Source organism: Labrus bergylta, chromosome 8, assembly GCF_963930695.1.
Source record: "Labrus bergylta chromosome 8, fLabBer1.1, whole genome shotgun sequence".
Taxonomy (NCBI): domain Eukaryota; kingdom Metazoa; phylum Chordata; class Actinopteri; order Labriformes; family Labridae; genus Labrus; species Labrus bergylta.
The window spans coordinates 25773084-25798949 of NC_089202.1; the positions used below are offsets into that span (position 1 = coordinate 25773084).

Consider the following 25866-nt stretch of genomic DNA (forward strand, 5'->3'; position numbering starts at 1 on the left):
AGTCTCCTTTACTATACAAAACCTGTATTGTATTTTCAAGCAAACTTTCTGTGCTCTGGTGTGGGAGAGAAGTAGTTTTGAATCTCAGTCATCTATAATAATAAAAAAAAAAAGAGGCTTTGGCCACGATATGTCCTAGTGTCATGTCTTATGTTTGACAGAATACTGTAATTTCCCAGACGGGTATTGGTTACTCAATGTTTTATTTTCATCTTCGTCTTTGTTTTTTAACACTATAGAGCATAAAACACTTTTCCAAGTATAGCTTCATATAGCTGCTGATTAAAAGGCACCAACTGTACAGTACATTTTTGTTTTTTGTCTTTGAATCTCTCCTTTGTTTTTTCAGTTACAGTTCACAGACCTGTCTCTGTTTGGACTAGCCTTGTCACTCAGTCCTCCTTCACTTCTCCCCCAGTAAAGTCTTTTGGGTGGAAAGTGTTTCAACTGACACAGTGCTTTGGGAATGTCAACATGCGTAAATTATTACTGTCACACGGATGTTTCCCTTTTTCTCCCTTTATGTAAGTGGCATCAGGGGGGAAAAACACACTGTCTATTCTCACATTTGTTATTTCTCTACTTCTGCCCAAAGCGAGGATTAAGGTACTGAGGATAAACGCTATGGAGCCTTCAATGTGGGAGGAGAGAACTAAAAAGATATTGTCTCTCATGCTCCTTTGAGAAACACGCTGTTAAACCCTGGCGGAGAAAAACTCACCCACCAACATTAGGATCGAAGAGAGAGCTTGTAAAAACTGGCCCCTGCTAAGCGCCCTGTGCTTTTGAGTACACTGTGTTGGAAATACCGTTAACAGTCTCTCTAGAAGCACTAGCCATCCCAGGGCTGCGACCTTTCTTGCTTCTTTGTTGTGGTTCAGTTGAAGTGCAAAGCAGGTTGCCTTTGTTATTGCAACAGAGTTGACTATGTTAAATGACTATCTTTGATGCCATTTTTTGCTTTGTGACCGCTGTTATTGTGTACAAAGAGAAGTGACTTCATGTTATTAATGTCTTCCTCCCTCTGTTTTCCACAAGAAAATAAGAGAATGAATTGCAGTTTTTATGGCATTGGGTTAAGTATCGTTATTATTCTTTTGATTTAGATGAGGTTTTCCGGTATTGAGGTTTTCTTTGATTAGCACAAAAGCACAGAGGCCTGGTACTGTATAAGCTTAATGGTTTTTGTAAACAATAGCGGGTAGCACGGCAGGGGCCAAGCCATTAAACTCTGATGCAGTCAAGATACACAATTTGCTTCCACATATTAGCCTTCCTCTAGCCGAGTTTTTTTTTTTTGGAGTTCCACTGACAGGAACAGGGGGTCAGAAGCCGTACAGATGTACCATGATATGATTGGCACTTGGGAGACTCATGATTTCACACTTTGGGGATTATCCTCCATTTTCCAGAATGTTCTGCCTAGAGACTCTTAGGGGATGACCTCATGATTGGCTGGCGGGGGTTTGGGAGAGATTGTGTATAAGTGTATGTAGTCACAAGTTCATGATCAACTACATTCAGAGAAAGATTGCACTGGGATCTGGAAACAGCACTTCAATGCAGCCATTATATAATGTAATAGAAAGTAATTGTAGGAAAAGGGGATTTCAGTTGGGACCAGGGCTGCAGCTACGGTGCGTGTTTGTATTCTGAATTTATTACCCTCTGTCAATGAATAAATTGGCTAAAGGTTAAATCATATACACAACAGAGCCCGCTTTTATCTGCTCCCTTTTTAGTGAGTAAGTGCAATGGGGATATAACTTAGCCCAGAAACAACGATACTCTTTAATACTGTAGCTGAAGTCAAACGCTTGTGTTGAGACCGCCATCATGTACAATATGTGTACTTGTTGTGAATGCACGAATTATATGATCAAATATTATGTCTCCTTTTTGTTAAGCATCCAAATGCTATACATGTTATCAATCATTCCACTTGTGAGCACATCTAAATATAGTCAAAGAATGTGCTTAGAGGGCACTCTCTTAGCAGTGAGGTTCAAGAGAACTGGTGGAATTTGCTATAATTTTTAATGCATGTGTACAGCCTAATCTTGGGAAGAGAGACTGACAAGCGTAAATGTATCTGGCAGTTTCTCCTGGCTCTTGCTCTTTCAAAGCTGCTGTGCAACTCTTTTTGTCCCTTCCAATGTGTTGCACTACTTGGAAGGGACGTTTTTGCCTTCACTGAATAACTTTTCAAATACCTCTTTACCTCTGCAGAAGTTTGACCTGCTTAACACAACACACATGGAGACAGGTCCAGGCCCTTTTTCTGCCCTCTCTCCTCTCCCCGTTGCTTGGAAAATCTTACGTTTCTACAGAAAAGAAGTGCACACATCCTGTCCTCATTAGGCCAGGGAAAGGAGAGGGATCTGGCAAGGCCGATCTTATGGAAGCCCCACACATGAGCCTGGACAGAACAGAACAGAGCAGGCAGGCATACTGCAGCATTTTATATGGCTCTTGTTCTTAGCCTTTGATGACATTGTTTAGAATAGGAAATATCTAATAAGTCAAGTATTCTGTCTAATCTGCTGCCAGTGGGTTTAGTATTTGCCTGGAGGTCTTGAAACACTATCTCGGCCACAGCAATAATATACATTTAAAATTCTCAAGGAGTGGGTGGGAGGGAGCGGTGAGGGGGTGGAGGGCTTAGGGAACATGCTGTAATGGCAACCATGTGCAGGTTTGAGCAGACTCTGGTGGGATAGGAAGGGACATACCTTGGGTCTGATGAAAACGCAAATACTGTTTGTCTTCCCCTTTGTCCAATTCATCATAATCATGTATCAAAAGAACAGCAGTAGCTAATTCAAACTGATCGTGCTCAGCAACTTAGATGTGGAAATGGGGAGAAAAAAAAACGTACTATTACGGTAACAGTGTATATGATGGTTATTAGACAGGTCTTTATGATATAACTGACAAGCTTATAGCTGTAGGTGGAGTGTTTAATTGATGTGACGGAGTGGTTGAATAAAACTGAAACAGCCTTTCTTGTTTACATTTTCCATTTTTTTACTTCCCTATTTTATATTTTTATGAATGTCTCTCTGTGTTGTCATGCTGTGTGAGAGAGGGGGGTTGCTGTTGTTAGGTTTTTGTTTATCAGCTTATGTTTAATATTTTCCATGTGCTCGCAACTTTTTTTGAAAGTAAAGCCTCTGTTTATTTCAGCGTTTTAGCCAAACATATCTGTTTTATATAAACATGACATGATATGTTTGCCCTGTTCCCGTCCAACTGGAGCAAGTAGTGGCTTCTTTATAGTCTGTCATGACGCCCTGCTTAGGTAGCAGAATAAAGAAGCTTGTTTTCATTGTTGTTTAAAACCCAGACGTTCACCCTCATTCATTAATGTCATATATTTTACGCCCTTACAGCCACAGAGGCTGAAATCTATTTGTTAGACCGGAGCCTTAAAAACAAGCAGCAAAATACTCATAAACAATTTAACTATATGAAACAGTTGTAATTGTCAGAGTGAGACCGTCTTGAAAAGACATTTCCAATAATGACTTTCAGACCACAGAAAAAGCACCAAAACATGCCTTTAATGTCTCTGTGGCTATGACGTTCCCCTTCTTTTGTCCTTTGTCCGTGGTTTCAGTCAGGCGAGTTATTTAGTTCGAGTTATTTAGTTTTCCTCTTGTTGTTATTACAGGATCCAAAAAAAATAGTTCTTATTTGTTTTTGTGATCCATCAAAACACAGTATCTTGGTTTGGTTTAAGATAAAACATTCCTTTGAATGCAAACTGAAGTTTCAGGTTCACAACATGCTTTAAGCTTTTGTACATCCTTGAGGTTTTCAGGTAATTGTTCAAGTTGCAGCTGTTCTTTGGTGTGTAGCGGCGCGCACAGATTTTGTGGAAATTGGGAGTCACAGTGTGTGTGTGTGTGTGTGTGTGTATATGGGGGGGTATTTAAAATGTGTTCTTTGTAGATAGGACTACTGATGGTTTTAGTAGTTACATTGTAGTTTGGTACAGTGTTGCATTTGTATTGAAGTTTTTTTTTGTTTTTGTTTATTGTTTCTAGATTCAGAAAAGGTTATAAACTCATTGCATACATTTTTTTTTCACCACAAAAAAACCCTTGTTCTGTGTACTGAGTATTTCAGCTTTGAGCACAACCACTTTAGCTCATAGGTGAACACTTTATAGTCGAAAACTTGTCTTACATAATTATAAAAACAGTGATTCTCAATTTCTGCTAGCTAGCAGCTGCCTGCAAAATCCTTTTAAATTATTGTGGCATGTTGTCCATGGTAGAAGCAGCTTACTTTTAGCGATCCGTCTATCTTGGGAGCTGTGTTTACAGGCACGCTGAGGAGCCCTGTTCTACAGTAAAACCCATTCTAACACCCATGGTCGAGTTTTTCCTCGCAAAGATGCCAATTGAATGCCAATTTTTCTACCTCAGTTGGTGACTAGAAATGAAGGTCTTGTTTTCTCTACCCAGCAGTAATTTCCAGCATACATCAGGGTAAAAGTCAAATCAGCAACAATGTAAACACAGCCTTACCTTGACTGTTTCTGTTTACAGGTACATCAATGTAAGCAGAAGCGTGGCAGTCGAGATGCAGTGGCAGGCGCCGACTCCTCGTCTCGTCACAGCGGGACTGGGCAGGACAGCGGCTTCGGCAGTGACAGTACTCGCATTCGCATCATCCAAATAGAGCAGCAGAGTGGTGCCAGCCACCACTGCATCGCTAGACCTTCCCACAAGTCCACCATCACCAAGAACCTAAGCTTCATCCCATTCGACATCTTTCTCACCGCTAGCCGGCTGTCCGTAATGACCTATGCTTGTGCCAGTCCCCCAAAGGCTCTCCAGTCATTGTCAGAAACCCCCAGCACACCAGAGAAGAAGGAGCAAGGGGATAAGGTAAACATGAACCATCAGACATCAAATCCTTCACAAGAGTCCAGGATTTCTCTATGGGTGTAATTATTTATACCAAGAGGAAGGTGTATCATTCATGTCAGGGTTGTAGTTGTATTTAAGTGTAGGGATTCTTATCTCACTATTTTAGAACATGAATTGAACAGTCATTTTACGGTTACCTCCACCTGTAGCTGATCTAACTGACTTAAAACTGAACGCTCATGCATGGGGTATATTAAAACTCCTAGTTAGGTTTAATATGACGTAGATGGCAGATCCAAAACTGAAAATCGTATTGGCTGTCCCACTCAAAATAGAGAAAAAATACACATAGCATTTGGGACTGTGAAGTTGTTGTTCTTGACCATAACAACGACACAAATCACCATTTTTACCTGCCACAATGTGTTGGTGTGACCAGCTAGTTGCTGTTATTCAATGTGTATACAACAGTCAACAGAATCTTTAAAATCTGCCTGATGAACCGAATCACCTTCAGTGTTTTTAGCATTCTCATGAATAAATGTCTCAAATAATTTGGCGCAGCTCTTAATGGATCTGTCTGTTTCACAGCAGATCGGAAAAGATTCCCTCTCCCAGCCGGAGATCCTCTCTGAGATTTCTCCAGCCTCACCCTCCCTGAATCCAGACTCCGTTCCAACCGCACAGAGTTCCCTCGCACTCCTGACAGCTGAAGACATCCTCAACAGCAACACCTCCCAGCCAGCCTCCTCACTGCCAAGGACTACCCTCCTCTCCCTGGACGGCCTACCAACTCCCAGCCGGTCCTCAGCCCGCCAAGCACTGGGCGTGACCATAGTGAGGCAGCCGGGCAGAAGAGGGGCTGGAGACCAAGTGCTGGAACCCCTCCTGTACCTCCAAGTGATGCAACCTTTTGCTTTGCTCAGCTGCCATCACCGGAAGCAGAGGATGGAGCTGTCAGTGTTTGACGTGTCTCTAAAAGGAGTACCTTCAGACTACAAGTGTCTAGGTGAGGATAGATATTGAACACATTTACAGAAAAAGGAATTTTCAACCCATTGCACATTCCAATAATTCAGCACCTTGAGCTTCACTCCTTGTATAAAAGATGCTATAAAAAAAGAGTAGTTTTGCATTCTGATATCGGTAAACGTAAAAATCTTCTTTATTGTTCTATTTCTTTCTTAATGTTTTTTTTTGTCCCTTTGATGTCCTGATATCTCTGCAGACCCAGGAAAGACTCTGCCAGAGTCGCTCGACTACAATGTGTTTTGGCTGCAGACAGTAGCAGGAGAGGTGGATAATAAAACAGGCATCCCTCCCCCTCTGCTCTGCCTCAGTATCAAAGATTTCCTCAATGGACCAGGTGGGGATCATGCACAAGTACACAAAACACATGCAAATTCAGCTCTCGCTAACATGCACTTACTTGCTCCTTAACATTTTTAAGCATTCAATTTCACTGGAAATGTCCACTCACAAGTAAAGTATATAAACATGCCAGTGAGAAACACACTAGGCAATCATAAAAGTCAGCTTTTTCTGCCACATGTGCAGAAACTGGCAGGCTTTAAGTGTCTGAGGCTTTGTTCTTTGGAAGGCCACTGATATTGATTATAGTAATTTAAAGTAGTGTTGATTTAAAAGGCATCAACAGCAACAGAGACGAGCATTAACAAAAAGGGAGCAAAATCTACTAGAAAATATCAAAACAAATATATCTTTTTCATTATACGTCACAACTTAAGCAAACCTGAGGCAAAGGGAGAGGTACATTTTACACATCAAAGAAAGTGCCCTACTACACTCGCATTAGGCAAAGTCTGAGCAAGGTGAAACACTTTGAACATTCACAGGAACTGCTTATGTTCCTCACTTAATTACAAGCTCCTTCAGTATTAATGTGTGTTTAATGTATTGCCTATCGCAGGATTGTATGTCTGCAGTGAGACTGATATGATATCCATCTGAGTGGCTTTAACCCTGAAGGGTGTGGCTGACATGCAATACAAATAGAACCGCAGTGAAGAAAAATGTGAATGGGCTTTTGAGTTTGTGTGTGTGGTAAACCCTTTTATCCCTATGAGGGTTTCATGGATTATGTGTAGGCGCAGGACATCCTTCAGAGTTCAGCTCCCTGAACTTACCAGGCCAGATGCTGCAGATGCATATTCAAACACACTGACATCCAACTGTGGCATAAATTTCAAAAAATGTCAGCACTATCTCCCACGTGCATCAAATCATGAGGAGGAATTGTGCATGTTAACCAAAATGAGCTTTTTAAGTCATTTTCATTGATGATGATGTCAGAGAATCGTATAACCCTCTCGCCCACACGCATCCTGTCCTGCTGTCAGCAGAAAGCCCTTAGCTTCTTTGTCCACCTGGAATTAGACTACACCACACAATGCAATGCTCTGTACACCACAGCAATCACACAGTACAGCCACACACCCCCAGTGTCCATCTACCTCGTTGGTCCTTACAGATGACTACATCAGTTAAATGTCAATGAGCATGCTCTCACGATGAGGCATAAATTACAGGAAAAGTCTTCTTCTTTGCATTCCTTGGGGGTGGTGGGGGTGGTGGGGGGGGGGGGGTGTTCCTTGTTGCTGAGAAGCACTTCTTCAGGGTGGAGTTGAAGAGCCTTTTGTATGTTTTGGGCACGTTTGCTTTCAATGCTATTTTGGCTGATAAGGCTACACTGATCCTTTCTTTGCAGTCAAACAAGAAACATTTTCCATCACTGTTTTATCAAACAGGGATTCCCAATGTCACTGCTCTTGTTTGTCATTTGGATTGAGCCTTCGGTTATCTCAAGGAGAAAGAGTTTGCAAGTAATTTTTATTAAGGTGTGACCCACAAGTTGTTGATGAATTGAATTTCCTCCATAGTTGTTCTAATGCCCACACTGTACCTACTCGGTGTTACCAATGATGTGCAAACCTGCCAAAATGTAAGAATTTAAAAAAGTGTACTGCTACCAGTTATAATCCCCTGGCAGGGCTTCCATACGACCTGGAAAATCTTGACAAAAGTTGTACAATTTTCCAGTCATGGCAAACGCATAGAACATTAGATAAACAGCTAAAAGTCTTGGGCTGTAAAATGGAGCATATCATGAATTGAGATGTGTCCTTTTTTTAGCAGTATCTCATAGCGCCGTTAAAGACTCCACTTAGTATTTCAAGTTAAAGGTAAAAGAATGTTAGAAGTTGGTAAGAGTCAGTAGCTGTAAATTTTCCGAACAGACTAGACTCTAACTTTGGGGTCCAACTTTAAGTTTAAACTATTATAGGCAAGGTAAGGCAAGTTTATTTCTATAGAACATTTCAACAACAAGGCAATTCAAAAGTGCTTCACACAAGACACCAAAAGCATCATGACAGAGGAAAAAAAAGAAACATTCAAATAGAAAATTAAAAAATCACTGAAATTATGAAACATTACTTATGAAATTACTGAAACATATGTTCAAATAAAAATAATTCAAATGAAATTAATTTAAATAAATAAAGTCAAAATATTAAAATAGTTAAAAGTTACAGTGCAGAGTTAACATTTAAAATCTTATTAAAATTGTTTAATGAAAGGGCCGCTGGTGTCGCAGTGGTTAGTGCGCGCGCCCCATGTATGGAGGCATTGCTCCTCCAAGCGGGCGGCCCAGGTTCGAATCCCACCTGTGGCTCCTTTCCCGCATGTCATTCCCCACACTCTCTCTCTCTCCCTGATTTCCAACTCTATCCACTGTCCTGTCTCTCCATTAAAGGCATGAAAGCCCCCCCAAAAAAAATAATTGTTTAATGAAAGGCAGCTGTAAACTGCAGTTTTCTGGGAGTTTGTGTATTATAGTGTAATTACAGTTTGATACCGTTTCACTATTGCATAAAGCGAAAATATTTTTCATTTGATTGATTGATGGAATAATCAGTATGAATAATCAGTGTTACAGAGAAAACGGAAGAGCTGCCAGATGTCACAAAAACTCTAGAAAACCTGCAGGACAGTGTGAATAAACTACACTGAACTCAATAAGGAACACTTTGAATATTACATTTGTTTTCTTAAATATAAACCACTTTGCTGGATTGATATTCATGATTTTGAGTTATTTATAAGTGAACATGTGTAGTCTTTTTTATAACTTGTTATTTTGAGTAAGGCTGATGCAAGATACTGTTGCTGGCCCTTTTTTTACAACGTTTTTTTTTCTTTTTTTATAAAAATAAGAGAAAAAACTAAGTTAAAATTACCCAAATCAATAATTAACGTACTTTTTTAAATAAAATGAAGTGCTATACATCTGCAAGTGTATTTTCAATATTCAATGAGCAGTTCATCATCATTTATAAGCATGTAAGAGTTCATGGTTATGGCCAGAGACTGCACATCTTCAGAATCAGACTTCCACAGAAAGGAACTCGGTTTCATAATTCATATGAACAATATTCTATTTAAGCTTGCATGTACAGGCCTGTCATTGTGTGTTGTGTAAAACTCACAGTCCATATTCACATGTACACATGGACGTTTGACATGTTTATAAACCTTTGCAAAAATGCAATATTCAATTCAACTGCATAATGTTCAGCCGTGACTTTACAACTTCATTTTATTTATGAGCAGGATGTTTTAGCATTTCTCTGAGCGGGACTTAGGCCTGTCATAACTCCAAAGATATTTTCATTATTCTGTTACATATGATTCTAGTGTTTTGCTGAAGCACAGATGTTAACATTGTGCTATTACATCCAGGTGTTTCCCTTGAACTATTAAAGAGCAGAGCTATCCTTGTCTCAGTAGGATAACTTCAATCATAATCATTCACAATCATCCTTCTTATGTACACAAAGACACAAACACCCTCCTAAATGACGCAGACGGTATCCAGGCTCTGTTTGAGGTTGCCCCAGGTCAAGCTATGCTGGAAAGATCTTGAATTGTCCACACATGCTACTGGTTTCCTTTCAGCCCTTCACCCACACACAGCCAAACCCACACTGACACACACACACATTTCCAACTGTGTGATATTTGTTTTGATTGGGATATAAATAACATCTTTGGAGATGGTGGATCAAAGAGCAGGAGAAGCTGGGCCTTTATATCGACTACCATGCAAAATATGAATTCCTGTTGCTTTGACAGTCCTTTCAGAAGATAAAGGAAGTCAATAAGGGAATATAGTCTAAATAGTGTAGTTTGAGTCTGAAAATGTATGGTTCTAAAGTTCTAGTTAGGGTTTTGACCTATTAAGATCACAGACTGTATAAAAGATGAATGCAGTCACTGTAAAGTCACCCTCTGGTTTCTGGAGAGGTATAGAGAAGCCAAACAATGGTTGTCGCCATTTGGAAATGCTATATCCACCTTACTTTGATCAATCTAGAAACAGGCAAAGAAGTGGAGCTTGAGCCTTCTGACTTTCAGCTATAACATGTTAAGAGTTGAAAATCTCTAAAATCAATCGTGCACCTAATTATGCACACATACGCTCAACTGCTTGCCTGTAATAATAACGGATGCATTATTTGTTTTAGACTGTACAGTTATGAAAGAATGTGGAAATAAGCTCTAGACACAGTTTGTACAATGCTTTTAACTTGTTTAGTTCCGCTATAAAATTTGTCATTTTTTATTGGACATTCGAAGGGCTTCTTGGCATTTGCAGACAGCCTCAAGTGGACACTTGCACTCTCGCATTGACTTTATTTTTCCCACCCTAGAAGATTCCACTCGGTAATCTTTTGGATTCATTTTAAAAGGCGAGAAACAATCAGGGGATTCAATTAGATGAAACGGGTTAGTCGGATTTACGTAGCCTTTGGTGTTTTTCACTCGTTTTTATTTTACATGTGCAAATCTTTTTAACCGTCTGTTGCCACGTTTGAATGCTCAAGTGCATGTGGCCTGTCTGACTGCTGCACTTTGGTTTGACAATGTTTCACATTAGATATATTTCAACAAGGAGCAAATGGAGAACATACCACCATGAGGCCACTTCTTGCTGTGTGTTTACAGCAATATGCTTGCAATTTCATCAGCATTTACTCTTCAAGACCAAGTTTTCCTCCCAAGGATGCTGATACAAACACTTGTAACATGTGTAGTGAGGACCTTATGGTGTTTCAGCACTGACCCTCAATCAGCAGTCACTCATCACAGACACACATATATATATATATATATATATATATATATATATAAACACAACAAATGCAGATACGTGCAGGAAGCCACGTTTTTGGAAGCGGGACGGTTCAAGGTTGAACCAGCAGAAAACGTACTCAAAAATTCGGAAGGGATGGGGTTTTGTTTTTTTCTTCAGCATGAGTAGGCTCAGTGATTTCAAGCAAACACCAAAGAAAAAAACAGACATAAACTCTCTGTCCCTGTCTCCATCATCTTCTACTCAGTTGTGTCTTTTTGAGGGTCTGTGAATGAGCCCACAGATGTAACTGCTACCACTTGTAGGCGAGTGAAGCAACAGGTGATAGATTAGCTAGAGCAAATTGGAACCATTACTCACCCCTCTCCCTGGTTCCCGTCAAGCTATGGGTCTAAGAAATGTTGTCAGTTACTGTATACAAGTCTGTGCCCCTCCGAACCGACCAGAAGAACTTTAATATGAATCAGATGGCATTTGAGGCATGTGTCACAGGCCTTATTGGGATCAGGATTTTGTGTGACAGTGGGATTCTACAGATTTCCTTCAAACAACTATTGGCCCTCTCAAACAAAGACATGCACACATATCGTAACCTACGGACCCTGTGTAATTGGACGCATTGCCACCTGTGTCTGAGACGGCCTTTCTGCTGTCAAGAGTCAAGTAACAGTCAGGTAGAGAAATCAAAGGTGTGGTTGGAATGAAAACAATGTTTGTGTTGGTTTCACACACACAACTTCGCCCAGCACCGGGTTCATAGCTGGGACGGCGTCATGCATGACCTCTTGAAAACAGCACAGTAACCTGGATAATAGGCAAATTTGATCTCTCTTGAGTCTTTGCAGAGATATATATGTGTGTGTGTGTGTGTGTGTGTGTGTGTGTGTGTGTACCTCTGTCAGACCTTGATCTCCCACTTTCCAAAGTGCTAATAGAGGCTGACACCTGAGAAGGCCCAGTCTATATTTCTCCCAGCCTGTTCACATTAAGTCCTGTTCTTTAAAGGTACATGACCTCTTAACCTCTAGGTTTGATGCTGACTCTTTGCACAGGCCTTACACTGACATCCTCAATGCTGGATTCAAGGTACGTGTATCCCCCCCCCCAAAAAAAAATACTAATGCGTTAAAAAACGGACTCCCGGAGAAGCCGTTTTTATCCCCTTGTCTGGCAATGAAAGTGCCAGTGGATTTATTTTAATAATTGATGTTTCCTCCCTTTTAAAATAACCCTCTGTCTTTCCTTACCTCTCTAATCAGTCCCTCCAGAATTAATTAGTGATTGTTGCGGCCTATAATGCTGGATTTTGTGGCAGCTTTTCAATGAAGTTGCAGTAAAAGTTGTGATGTTTTTCAGGCTGTATTTTAAAAAAAATTAGTGGCAACTGTTTTTAGTAATAGCTTTACAAAAAAAAAAAAGACTCAAAATCCTATTCTAAAAGATGATTTATTTAGAGAGTTATAAAAGGTTTAAAGTGCACAGAACCTGAGCTTTATTTTCTGGGACCTCACAACTTCACTCAGGAAACCCTCATTCAAAACAAAAAATGACACACACACACACACACACACACACACACACACACACACACACACACACACACACACACACACATAGACACACAGTCAGCAAAACACACAGCCTGTCTCTTATGCTGCATTCAGGTGCTGCTCGGGTGGTCCAAGTTTCCGAGTTGGGAAGTCGTTCTTCCGATTTCAGCGTTTTTCGCGTGATTTCAGTTTGGAAAGTCGGAATGTTGGAAGTTATATCCGAGCAAAAAGTTGATGTGCAATACGTGAATTAATAAAAAAAGTATGTGTGGCTAAACTTTTGACTTACATTACACACATGATTACACATTCATAGGGAAAGACACGACATGCTACACACATTTTATTTAAACGAAATGCAAAATAAATATAAATATAGTTTTTAATTTAATAAAAAGATATGACAAGCATTATTACGGCCACCAAAAGAAGATTATTTTAACTATTAACTCTTGATTAATGTTCCAGATCATGTAAAAGCTACACTGACTAAAAACAGCTCGTTATTATGGGGGATCGTTTCTTTAGAGTGAGGGCTGGAGGATAAGTCAAAGGGAAAGCAAAAAACTGAGAAATTAGTACAACAATTGGCTATACGAGATAGAGGGAAAGATTGAAAATAGATGAGAGGGGGTAAAGGAACCTGGATGAATTGCTGCATACACTATATTTATTTCACTGGAAAGTTTCCTGGTGATAAGTCAAGTGGAAATGACAAGCTACATTGCAAATTCCACCTATCTTCTCTCCAATTCCCCTCTCCAGCCATCAATTGCCTCACTGCCACTGGATCAAATGAGAGAGAATCCTGAGGGCAGTGATTATGTTAGAGTGTGTGTGTGTGTGTGTGGGGGGGGGGGTGGTGTGTATGGGTGGGTGGGTTTGTCTCTCCTTTTGGCAAAGAACCTGTTCATATCATCCATAGCTCCTACCTGGGAGGAGACAAGGAGGCCTAAAACACTTACAACCCCTCTAAACACTGGTGCCTTGATCAGACCGTGAAAAACATCTGCACTTGTTTTCAGCTGCTTCCCTCTCCCATCATCATGACCAAGTGGAAAAATGGGATAATGGAAGTAGTGTAAAACGGCATTGAGTTAATTCATGTGTCTCTGTAAATTCCAGTCAAGTGTTTGAAGGCTGCTGTGCACCAGAGAGTGCAAGAATGAGGTAAAACAAGTGAGAGCAGAGAAGTCTTGGATTTATGAGGTTAGCATTTAAAAAAAAAAAAAAAAAGTTTCCTGTATGCTGTTTTGCAGCGTCACTGTAAAATGTTTCAGAGAGACCGGCAGCAATTGAATGTGTGCATGCATTTTATGTTCATGTAACACATAGGTAAAAGGGCCTGTGACTGAAACCAGCTGATCTTTAGAAGGTCTCTCAATGCCAAATGGAGTGATGGGAAGAACCAAAAATATTGAAATGACATTGCACCAAACAGATTTCTGTGGATTAGATAGCTGCAGATGTTGGGCAGTGGGACGTGAGTAAAGCCTGGCTTTTCTTGAAACCCAAATTGATTTCATCCAGTTCATTCTGGGTGTCTACATGACAAGAATAGTTTTAGAGACAAATTAACTAAAAAAAGAGACGTTTTTTCAATGCTGGATTCAGTTTAAAATTTTTTGTGGATCTGCTTTGGGAAGACTGAACTGTTTCTCACTAGTTCGCTAATGACTCCGTTAAATTAGATATCAAGTCTTTCTTTCACTGCCTGCTGTCTCACTTCTTTATAAAGCAAGGATGAGCACAACAGATGCTCACCCAATTCAAGAGAGACTGCTATAGATGGAGTTGTTTTTAAAGTTTTGATGACCCTCTTTTCGCAGTATTCATCGTTTCTAATCTTGTATTGAACTTGTGTTCTTTCATTTTATCTCCACCCACAGCTGAGCTGAATGTGGAGCTGTCACGTCCTCTGAAAATCAGCCCTACACTGGCAAAGCTTGAGCAGTCAAAAGCCTACCTAGCGAAAGTCCTACAAAATCACACATGGGATTTCTCAAGTAAAACATCGACTGCTGCCTCCAGCCCTCATTCCTCCCCAATGAAGACACCTCCCAGGGCCTATCCCTCTCGTCCTGACTCGCAGCATCAGGCCTCTGCCCTGGACAAAGCCAGCAGCATCAGAGCCCTGGCCCTTTTCTTCCACAGGGTCTCTCTTCACACTGCCCAGATTGTGGTTGTCATGGAGACAGAGGCCCATCCAATAAGGCCTAGTGTGACAGTGTCGGTGTCGGCAATGACGGGAAGTCTGGATATGAAGTCAGGACCTAGGATGGAAGGTGAGTAAAGTAAAAAAAAATGTTAATCCGGGGAAGTAAGTTAGCTGGGAAAGTGTTTGGAAGTACCAAGGGCCTGGAGTCACTATTTATTTTTTACATGTGCAAAATGATTTCATCAAACTATTATCCTTTTTATTCTGCTTAATTTCAAGAATAAAATTGACCGGAATCTAGAAACAGGTGGAGCTTCATTGGAAACAACTGTAATGACATCACACTGTTTTTAAGAAGCCATTAATCATTACATTAGAAATGAAAAAACTCAAAGGGCTAAAACCACTGCGCCCCACACTGTTTGAAATAAGTAGATATAAATCCATTCTAACATTGTAATCGGTGAGGGAAGGGGTCTTTTTAAAGATTTCTAGTTTCTTCACTTTTTTAAAATCATGAATTGAATCCATAGAACTTTTTTTTTTTGTGTCATTCACTCACACTGGGAGAGATTGGTAACCACATTCCTGTGTTGATTTCGTTGTTATTTGTAATACTGATCATTCTCTGCACATGCTAGCTAAACCCTCATCTGCCAAAAACAAGGTCTGTCAGTAAACTGTAAAATGAGATGTTTATGTTAGTCTTGGATCTGAAGTTGTTGTGAGAATGTGTGTATTTGATTGCATGGATGTGCGTGTATTAGGGCCTAAGAGAAAGATATTTTCAAGTGCTTATGCATCACTTTGTGCGAGAGTGAAATGTTTGGTTTCGTGTTAGGCTCAAACCCTTCGTTCATCAACACTGACAGGAGGCATCAGAGTGTTTCCATTATGACAGAACTGCTAATGCTTATGTAAATCAAAAATCTTCCAGTTTCTATCCACTGTTTGGAGTGAGTTGAAGCACAGTAACGGTGATCAGGGATTCTGGTTTGTTTTTCAGCGTGTGCTGTTCTTTGGCATGTCTTCTGAATTGAACAACAGATGGAAATGTAAGGACAAAAGCAGTTAAGGGCCAACATGCCAGATGCAGTAGATAACAAGCAAGATTAGTCATTTTTGCAAAGACAAGATGTGCGTCAGTACCACAGAGCAACACATCCCTTGTTGACTAGGTTTGAAAAGGGACAGGACAGAGCTGGAAGTGGGCTCCCTGAGTGCATGCATCTGTTTGACAGATGTTGTTATATAGACTTACTTCAGATAAAATTATTGTCAAAAATGTTAATTAAAACCTCAAACAATTTGCGCTTTGTTTACTAAAATCTGCATAACAGCACAGTGACACAATACTCAGTGCTGCTGGCCTGCTCTGCTGTTCTCTTGCTTTACAGCCTTTATCCATGTGTGATTTGTTGCCTTTGATAAACACATTTGAAACATTTTGTGCATTGCAATGGAAAAAAGAAAACGTTTAGAGACAATTGTACTTTTATGGCAGTGAAACCCCTCCAACTTCCTTTGCATCTATAACACTCTTCTATTTATGGTGATTGCCTTTCCTTTGCAGGCAGAATTATTATTTTTTTTTTTTTTTAAAGGTTAATAGTACCGGTAATTGTTTAAAAAAAAAAAAAAAAAAAGGTTTCTCTCAAAGCCTTATTAAATTATATTTGGGTGCTCCCTGAAGTATTAGTTTATGAAACTCTATGTAGATCAGACTATAGGCCCTGATTTCTGATCTTTTTGCCATATCTCTGAATGGACATTAAAACTTAACAAAGGTGGCGCTGGTGCCGCTGGTGGCGCAGTGGTTAGTGCTCACGCCCCATGTATGGAGGCTGTAGTCCTCCAAGCGGGCGGCCCAGGTTCCCCCTGATTTCTGACTCTATCCACTGTCCTATTTCTCCATTAAAGGCCCAAAAAGCCCAAAAATTAATCTTAAAAAAAAATAATAAAAACTTCACATCGAGTAAAACATTAAAAAGTAAAAAATCCACCAAATCCTTCTTAAATGATTACATATTTGCAATAGTTGTTCCAATGAAATACCAGAATTAATTAAACCGAATAACATGTTTGTTCACCTAATTGTTTCTCTCATTTCCATCTGTTGATACATGTCCCACACTTATATATCTTTTTCACAACATCCAATGCAATTTTCCCCGAGGGCTTCTTCACATAGTGTTTCCAGATTTGTTGCCATCAAAAGGAGACAAACTGTCTCCAATTACGCTGACTGATTGCTAGTGATAGTAGATGTATCTACTGACTTTTAGCCTTAGCCGCACCGACTTCATCACTCAGCACACCAGCCTCTCTAGTGCACTCTGTACCTCAGAAAATTGATACCTTGGAATTTTTACAGAGATAAAGGCTAGGATTGCTGTTGTGTAAGGTTGAGCGTTTGAGCTGCCACAATAAGTCAGCTGGAATGACCCCCCTGGGAGAGCTGTACATGAGAGATGTAAGACAGGAAAATGTAGTATTTCTACTGCTACAGTTTGTTCAACTACTGTTGCTGCTGTTGTTGCTCTGCTGGTCCTCAGTGGCAGGCTGGGATTGATGGACCACATCCTGAGCAGACCTCAGGCTAATGCCAGTGTGCAAAGGAAACAGGAGGATGAAGAGTTGTGGTGGAGAGGATCAGGAGGGTGATGGAGATGGAGAAAGAGGAGTCGGATCATGGATGTCCCAGTAAATAAAAAACATGATCAGACCAAGACAAAAATAACGATTAAGCTGGAAGGTACTACAGTTCATCCAAGGAAATAAATGAATACGTTTAAGTGGAACAGTAAGGTAGGTGAAGAAAAGAACATGCATGCTACCAAAAGTTTTAGTGGTACACTAGTCAGTTAGAAATAAAATGAGATTATATGCATGCAGACAAAACCACCAGAATCAACTCAAAAGATAATAGTTCACATCACAACAGTTACATTAAATGAAGGTGGAAATAAGGAGAAAATGGGAGGTTGAGACAAAGAGGAGATATTAAAGCGGACTAAAGGGGGAAAGCCTTCTGACTGCTATGGTAGAGAAGTAACAGGGTCACCTCAGTACATGCCGTGACATTGCTCCCACCCTATCCTGTCTTCATCAGTGCACATCCATGGTTGCGAGGGGGTTGAAGACCATGTCATCTCCCCCCCCCCTTCATACATGAAACATCTGGGGCTCTGTACCTGGTCATGGAAGCCCCCTCTGCCAGGGGACAAGATGGAGAGAGAGAGGATTAGGTTGACAGTGAGGTGTGTTACCAGATCCTGTGTTAATGAAAAACAAGTGGAAGCCCTGCATTCCTCCTTCCATCCACAGCTCACCACTCCCCAAGGTGGGGGCATTTATAGTTCACTGAAAGAAAGGAGGGAGGTGCACAAGCAAGAGAGAACATATGTCTAAGGTCCATGAAACAAGACCCTCCCTGATCTCTCAACTCTCCTTCAGAGTGCCATGGAGTGCCCCTGATTTCCTGAGAACACACACACACACACACACACACACACACACACACACACACACACACACACACACACACACACACACACACACACACACACACACAGGTATTGATAGACCCTGTTACCAGTGCACACTTTTTCATAAGCACACAAACACAATCACTCATAGACACAAAGCCTTCTCTTCCTTCCTTTGCCTCTGCTGACACTCTATAAAGAAACCCTTAGTTTATAGAGCAAGGTGAAAATCCAACCCCCCATTTATTAATTCATTTAATTCACATAAAGTCAAAACTTCAATTGACACTTTCTTTTGTTTGTTTTGCTGAAAGAGGGCCATTTTTCTTCCAATCATCATTTAACATTTCATTTCTGCTTGAACAGTCAGAGGTAAGTATATCATAGCAAAGTCTAACCTGCATTCCTTTTTGTTTTATACCCACATCTTTAAATCTATGTTGCGCCTTAAATTAGCAAATTAAAGACCTGAACCTTAATTAAGGCAACATTTCATTTCATTCATACTGTCTCTGATATGTAAATTTACAGGGCACCGGATAGCTTAGCAGTTATGTCGTGCGCCCCGTGTACAGAGGCTTTAGTCCTCATTGCAGCAGCCGTGGATTCAAATCCGACCTCGACCTCTTGCTACATGTCATCCTCCCCTCTCTCTTCCCAAAGTTACCTGTCTTTCATCAGCTGTCCTGTCCAAAAAGGCCACACAAAAAAATCTTGAAAAAAGAAAATAAAGAGAATGTAAGTTAACTGACCCTGTAACATTTTATGGAATATGTATAACATGTTATGAAACTAACCATCTTAATGTATTATATTTGCTGGCACATGTAATCAGCATTAAAGCCAGTAAGCATTATCATTGGTTTACAGTATATGAAACCTTTGGATTCAAGAGAGCCATAAAATATGAATATATAAAGAAAAACTTGTAAAGACTGATTCTAAACAGACTCACTAAATAGAAGTCTAAAGTTTGTTATGTATATATATAATGAGAGAATGTGAATTACCTTTTCATATAATATATTTTTACATCATTTTCCCCATTGTACTTTATATGTCCAATTTAATGCTATTTTCTTTCAACTTTATTGAAATCAACCAATCAGTTTAACTTCACATATGATCTGTTGGGGGAAATAATCAGAAGACTCACCATTTTCTGCTGTAAAAAGTCAAAAGTCATAAAAAGCCAATTATTGATAAATTCTCTAAAATATATTTACTCTGGATGGCATTGACCTGGCTTCTTGAATCTCTCTCTCTCTCTCTCGCCCCCCTCTCTCTCTCTTATCCATCACAAAGACCTTTTTCAATGCATTATTCTGGGCTGATTTTGCGTCACGTCTGAGATTGCCCTGTCTAAATCTTAACATTTAAAATGGGCTTCCGTTGGGCAATGTTGTATTGTCGATATTCCAACAGTGGAAATGAGATCTCTACTTGCAGCATTATGTCCATACATGTCATCCTCTAAACTCTAAACGGACCATATTAAGAGTTAAACTTTAGGAAATAAACACAGATCTTTCATACTGCATTTGCTTATGTGTTGCAATTGTCACTGAACCCATGTGTAACTCATCAACTCTCATTAGTAACTGTGAAATGGCTTGGATGACACACAGCTCCCTGAATTATGCCATTTTGGCCATCAACATCCCCTGCTAAGAAACCAGTTTCCTCAAGTGTCCTATAGTGGTCTTGTGGTGAGTGAATGGTGTATTACTGTAGTGAGTGACAGTATATTACTTCTATCACTCTTACATCCCCAAGAGTCTTTGGGGGCCTCTGCTTGTTAGGTAATGACTCCTTTAGGCTTCCCCTAATTGATTCCATATAAATCGTGGTATAAATCAGCCAGGCAGTGGTCAGATAACGGCTGCCAGGGAGAAACCAACACGGTAAATCAACGTCTCCCATCTTATCTAATCTTGCCCAAGCGTTTGCCAGAAGTGTATTTCACATTAAGGAAGATTTCCTTCCACCCTCTTTCCCACCACCCACTTTGTTTTCTTGAGTTGTATGTTAAACTTGGGTGGATGTGCACTCGTGCTCTGGTTTTTCTGGTAAGATAACTATGGCAGCAGGCAAGAGCATGTTTGTGCGAGGTTAGGTTTGTTGGAATTTGTTTTTTATGGGATTTTCAAATACACTTATTTCCTTATTTAAGGTAACCCACTCTTACATGGACCTAAGCCACTGGTTTTAACTTTGAACTCCTACTCAGGGATCATAAAAAGGGACACTGATGATATCGTACAAAAGAACCTTTTCTCAAGAAGAATGTACTTCTTGAGAAAAATATTATATTTCTGCTAGAAGAGTTTGCACAAGAGGAGGAACTTTTAGTGGAACCCTGCTGTTGTCTTGCTGGACACTAATGTTAAAAAACGGTTTTCCTTATGACAAACCTTATGTGTCATGTGTTTATCAAAACGTCATTTGTTCTCTGTTTCTGTGTCCTACATTCAATCTTTCACCTTCTGTATGAATCAATTTGTCTCTGCATATTTCGCCTCTTTGCTCATTCCCTTTTTTTTATGACTTTCTCATCTTTTCAATCTATCCTGCTTTACCCCAGGTGAACTCGAAATCAAAGCCTTTCCTCAAAAGCAGTTTTTTATGTAGTGTGCTGTCAGGTGTTTTTTCCAGCAGATTAAACCCAGCAGATCCAAAGGGACTGCGATATAGAGGGGAAAAATTCATCAAGTTGATGGTTTTGATAGATTAACCATAATGACAGTACATATTAACTGTTCGACTATTCATTCAGCCAAATTTAACTTCTTGATGTTGATCTAATATTTGGAGAAAAAAAAAGAATCATTACTTCTGGTTTTGTACTTTTTTTTTACAACTTGTGTTATTAGCTAAACCTTTATATAATAAGAACTATAATATGTTGCTTATAGTTATGAAGTGTACCAGGTGTGCCGCTGCTTTCTGTATTTTCCCAGACTTACAGCCAAGTAGACAGGGGTGAGAATATGTGAGGTGAAAAGGCATGTTTAAAGAGCTGTTTCTCAGGGCATTATTAGTCATCCAGGACTGAGCTTTCCAAATGGGCTGCTTTTTCTTCAGCTGTAACTGACTAGATCAGTCCTCCCATGTCAACAACTAGTAGAAGGGGTTTCAGTTCGGCTGATTTATTGAACTGAAATGCCAACTTTAAGTCAGCCTGTGACCACAGTGACACATCTCTGCTTTAATGGAAAGGACAGAGAGTTGTGAGCGTATTAAGTCGAGGATTCTGCTACTTCTGGTTATTTTAGTATGTGTGGGTGTTTGGCTCTCCTGTCTGGATCTCATTAGGGTTTGTGCACTGTCATCATATCTCTGTTAGTTTACCAAATCATATAAACACTTTGTTAAACTTGAATTTTTACTATTTCAATTCAGCATAACAACGACCCCAGAACACCTCTGTTCAAGGAGACGACACATGGAGTGGAATCTGTTCTTCTCATAACCTGATGCTGTTTTACCCTTTAAGCCTCAGTCTTTTTTCAGTGCATAACCAGTACAATAGTAACAAATAACTAATATGAATGTAGGGTTTTTTATTGACAGGATCTTGGTAAGACAGAAAAAACTGAAAATGTACCTTCTATATTTTGTCTTTTGGTTCTACTGAGCTTTACATGGTATTCATTCTACTCCTTTTGTCTCCCAGATGCAATCCAGGCTGCATCTGTGCAGCTGGAGCTTCAAGATCTGCTAGTGAGAACAGGGCTGAAGGATCGGAGCCGTCTTCTGCTGGGACCGTTCTCCTGCAGCACTTCCCTGGAGGCTCAGTGGTGTCGGCACAGTGGCAGCCCTGGACCTGAGCCCGGCCTCCCAAAACTACTGCTGAACCTAAAGGGAGGCCTGCTGCAGGTTTGTGTACTCATGAACTCACTCCAGCCAGCATCCTAAATCACAAGATTTATCACTCAAGGCAGCAAAAGTTTGTCGAGGTCAAGGTAAGATCTCGGCACCTGGCGAGAAATGAGTGTCCCCACTTAGGCTTCAACAGCCTCATCACCTCAGTGTCAGTGTTTTCGGTTTCTAAATTAATGAACCTGTCATTTAAAAGCCAAACTCCTCACACTCTCCTTAAATCCTCTTTTTCCTCTCAACTCATTCCAACTTTGCAGTTGAAGTGATGACACTAGGATTTGCATTTTGTAATCTCACTGTAGATTTGAGTTACATATTCTGCTTGTGAAGTAGGAATATTACGATGCTATTTTTCATGGGGTTAGTGTGCCTTTTTCCCCATGAAAGGTTACATAATACCCACGCCGCAAAAGTCCCTTTTCAGCAGCACTTACGTCGAGTTTTATTACAAATGTATTATTCCACATTACTTCTTCAGGGGGAACCCCCTCTCCTTTCCCCATTTAAAAACGGCTGCCTCAATGCTTTTATTGCGTGCCCATTAAGAGAAACATGACTCGCAACTCACAACACTTAATACGTAACCCTACATTTCCCTCTGTAAATATTGGACTTTCTAGTGTTTTAATCTATTGCTGTACAAAAACCACCGGAATTCCTTCTGATTCCTCTTTCCAAAAGGCTTCTCAAAGAAAAGAAAAAAAAAAATCCCCAGATTTTCCTGTTTTTACAGTTTAGTCATTACCCACCCTTGCAAGCTGGTGAGTAGCAGCTCCATGTGTGAAGAGTTTTTGACTCAGAGATTCCTGGTCTTTAGTCCAAACCCCAGGCAGACTGGCTTTGATGGAACACGGGAAGGGGAATGCCGTGTGTAAGTAAGGAGGATGTAATGCTGTGTTGGGTAATACTGGAAAGGATGTGAAAGGGTGATGACAAGGTAACTGTGACTGTTTCCCATCCTCTTTTGTAAATGAATGTAATGTAATAATGTTGGTGCGTATTTTGCATTAGATGAGTCTGTGTTGCTGTCTAAGTTCTTTTCCCGGCAGTCATTTTTTAAATCTCTCCCAGTGACTTTCACTGTCTTCTCTCAATCACCATTCAGGTCTTCTGGGGTCAGGAACATCTGAACTGCTTGAAGCTGGTTGAGGAGCACCTACAGATGTACCTAAACCTCCAGAGAGGGGACACAGATGATAGCTGCAGCAAAAGCAAGGCCTACAACACCCATCCACCTGCCTCTTCTGCCCCTCCCACTCCTCAGACAGAGCACAGCTCAGACGACCTGCGTACAGGGCATTTTCAATACATCCAGGACTCAGGTAAATTATGCAGTACATGCTGATTTTATGCAGAGATGACAGGTGGCAAGTTTCAATAGATTTTTTCTTTATCCGCTGGGATTCATGTCATGTGTTGCAAAAAGACAAAATAGTTTTTTTTTAGTGCACTATTCAAGATTCAGATTCAGATAATATTGCTTGGAGATGTTTTTTTGCTGCTTATACCATGTCAAGCCAATACATGTGGATAAAATATTGGTTATTCTGGTTTTTGCATTCATAGGATGAATAGTAACTATGATCAAACATTCATAAACTCATATAAGTGAGTTTATTTTGACTAATAAAAAGGATCTTTGTGCCAACGTAAGATGTCATTTAAGATTAACATCGCCTTAAATCAAAGTCAGATCAAAGTCCTCTGTGAAAATAAGTTTCATTAGACATATCTGCCTGGTTCCACTCTGAGTAACATGCTGTTTATTCCCCCTCTTTGTGTTTAGCATTGTGTGATGTCCTCTGCGCTCACACAGACATGCCCATGAACATTATACACAAAGGATCAAACTTCACTTTGGCTGCAGACCAGTCATCCACTCTGTCAGCTGTGGTTGAGTCTTTGTTTGTTGCACTGTTCCACTGGTCTTTGATGCATTTAATATGCTGGCTGAAGCAGGAGGACATACACAGTAGTGAACTAGAACAAGGGAGCAAAATCTGTCAGCAACATGTTTTGAACAGCCAGAAAAATAGAAACGGGCCCCAGAGAACAGTGAATGCCCCCAAGGGCCGGACACAGGGATGGATGGGATTAATTGTCTACAAGAAAGCTGGATGGAAAGACAGGTGGAAGAAGAATCTGCCCCTGCCCCTCAATTACATGAGTCCAAGACAACTAAAACAAAGCATAACTTCTAAAAGAACAACACACTGTCCACCTTCATGTTGGCAGCTCATTGCTTCATACAAAAAGAAAAATTAGTCACTGACAGATTTTGTTGCCCACTTGAATATGTCTCTGTAAATAGACTCTGTTTGTATGTCCAGGGGCCAAACAAAGCAGGTCTCTGCTAACTATTTCTTCAGAATAAACATTTTTCCAAAGGACTTAAATTCCAAACAGCAGCCATGACTTCAGTCAGACATCACTCACAGATGTAGCTCCACTGTTACCATGATTTGCAGGTTGTTGGCCTGGTTCTGTCAATGGCAACGCAATTGTTTATATATCTACTCAGACTCTTCCTTTATAAAAGGCTTTTTGGGATCGTAAACATTGTAAAGCTTCGAAACATCTTGAAGGAGATAATAATTGTCATTGTTGTACTCTTACTACTCTCAACTTTCCCTGCCTCTGATTTTTGTCTTACTGTAAAACACAGCAAAAACCTTTCTTTTAGACCGTTAGTGGATGGAAGTGAAGTCATTTGTACTTTCGTTCTTGCAGCTTCCCAGAGACTTCCAGGACCCCATGAGGTGGTGTTCTACAGTGAGACAGAGGATTGCCCAGGGGTGATGCTGTGGAGGTACCCTGAACCTCGAGTCCTTACCTTTGTCAGAATCACTCCTGTCCCCTTCAACACGACAGAGGACCCTGAGATCAGCACTGCCGACCTGGGGGATGTCCTGCAGGTAGAGACCGGCTCAAATACTAAAATACCATTATGATTTTCACATCATTAGCTCCTTAGTTCTTATGTCTTTATGGCCAAAGCTATCGTTCTCCTTGTCACAGTAGCTTATCTAACGCTTCATCTCTGCTAGTAGATTAAATATCAAGGAGCCATTGTACTGACTAAGCTCCCGTTGGGATTTTATTCATGCCAACTTCTTTGGATTTAGATAAGAAACCTGGATGTCTCATTTAGTAAAGTGTTCACAATTGGCTAAGCTCCCAGTCAACAGCTTTGTATTGAGATATTCTGACTTCACTACAATGTTGAGTTTAATAATTTTAACTTTTAAATCTTTCTTGGTTAAATCTGATTTGTTGTTTTACTGTAGGAAATTCAATATAATTCTGCTTACTTGATTGAATTGCTTGAAGAAGTTCCAGACATTGCTTCCCATAAAATGTATGGGCCTACCTTCTAAATCGGGGGTTATGAACCTTTTTCACTCCATGGACCGGACAGTATCTAACATATTTCTGACAGGCCGATGGGTGGGGCGGTTGTTACACACCTTGTGGCAATCCTCTACTAATGTCATGTTAAGATACATGAAGTACATTACAAGCAAAATGCAACCAAAACTACTGTAGAAATCAAAACTTAACTCACCTGAGTTCTGAGCTTATTTCTCAGAGACAAGATGGGTTTTCATGTTTTCTCCTTATTAGCTTACTAACTGAGTAAAAACAATTTTTTTTATTAGTATTGATCAGAATCTGAAATATAATCACATGCTATTTTGTCCCTGTTTGAGCACTTAGTTAAGCCGCCTCAGCG

At 40.2% G+C, this 25866-nt stretch overlaps 1 protein-coding gene across 1 annotated transcript in view; it reads left to right on the forward strand.

The window, feature by feature from the left end:
• Window positions 1-25866, forward strand: part of LOC109987406 (intermembrane lipid transfer protein VPS13B) — a 278167-nt gene that overhangs the window by 191866 nt on the left and 60435 nt on the right. Inside the window, exons 35-41 of the mRNA XM_065957731.1 lie at window positions 4557-4898; window positions 5472-5889; window positions 6109-6246; window positions 14495-14890; window positions 21928-22130; window positions 23239-23455; window positions 24864-25048. Coding sequence (XP_065813803.1) covers window positions 4557-4898; window positions 5472-5889; window positions 6109-6246; window positions 14495-14890; window positions 21928-22130; window positions 23239-23455; window positions 24864-25048 — 1899 coding nt within the window. The remainder of the gene's footprint in view (window positions 1-4556; window positions 4899-5471; window positions 5890-6108; window positions 6247-14494; window positions 14891-21927; window positions 22131-23238; window positions 23456-24863; window positions 25049-25866) is intronic.